General features: G+C 54.4%; 1 protein-coding gene across 1 annotated transcript in view; it reads right to left on the bottom strand.

The window, feature by feature from the left end:
* The window catches only part of CFAP53 (cilia and flagella associated protein 53), a 21,134-nt gene extending 20,672 nt beyond the window's left edge, over positions 1–462 (bottom strand). Inside the window, exon 1 of the mRNA XM_017734338.1 lies at positions 412–462. Coding sequence (XP_017589827.1) covers positions 412–462 — 51 coding nt within the window. The remainder of the gene's footprint in view (positions 1–411) is intronic.
* Positions 463–702: the final 240 nt, after the last annotated feature.

Here is a 702-nt window from a genome sequence, read left to right as displayed (position 1 = left end):
CTTCTGCAGGTTCAAATGTGCTTCTGTCCTGCAGATGCCTCTGGCTTCCCAGGCTGGGGCTTTCAGAAGCTGCCAGTTCCTCTCTAGTTCTGGATCCCCCTGGGGTTTCCTCACTCCATGGTCACACTCCACACCATGTCAGGTTCCTCCAGCCAGGCTTTCTTGTGATTCGTCTTCCAGGCAATCTTCAAAGTACTTGCTTAGGGAAACCAGGACTCTTGGCTTTTGGCTACTTTTACTCTGAGGGTTTGGGGTTTTTTTGAGGGATTTCCTGTTTGCTCAGATCCACATGACTGGCTGAGTCAGGAACAGGAGAGTCATGTAAATATGCCTACAGTGACTCGCTTTGCATCAGCCTCAGAACTCAGAACTTCTACTAATGTATTTTAAAAATACGAGTTAAATATAAACCTTTTCCTTCCGCCGTGGGTCACAGGCAGTACCTGCCAGCCGGCACCGCATGTCGTGGTGCAGAGCCACACAGGCCTGGCCATGGCAGGAATCACAGAACCCTGGAATGGCTGGGGTTGGAAGGGACCTCAGAACTCATCCAGTGCCACCCCTGCCATGGGCACTGTCCCAGGCTGCTCCAAGCCCCGTCCAACCCAGCCTTGGACACTGCCAGGGATCCAGGGGCAGCCACAGCTGCTCTGGGCACCCCGGGCCAGGGCCTGACCCCCCTCACACACAACAATTCCCTCC

This window comes from Corvus brachyrhynchos, unplaced genomic scaffold (assembly GCF_000691975.1).
Source record: "Corvus brachyrhynchos isolate BGI_N302 unplaced genomic scaffold, ASM69197v1 scaffold285, whole genome shotgun sequence".
NCBI lineage: Eukaryota > Metazoa > Chordata > Aves > Passeriformes > Corvidae > Corvus > Corvus brachyrhynchos.
The sequence above is the reverse complement of the archived record's forward strand: the minus strand, read 5'-3'. Positions and strand labels throughout refer to the sequence as shown.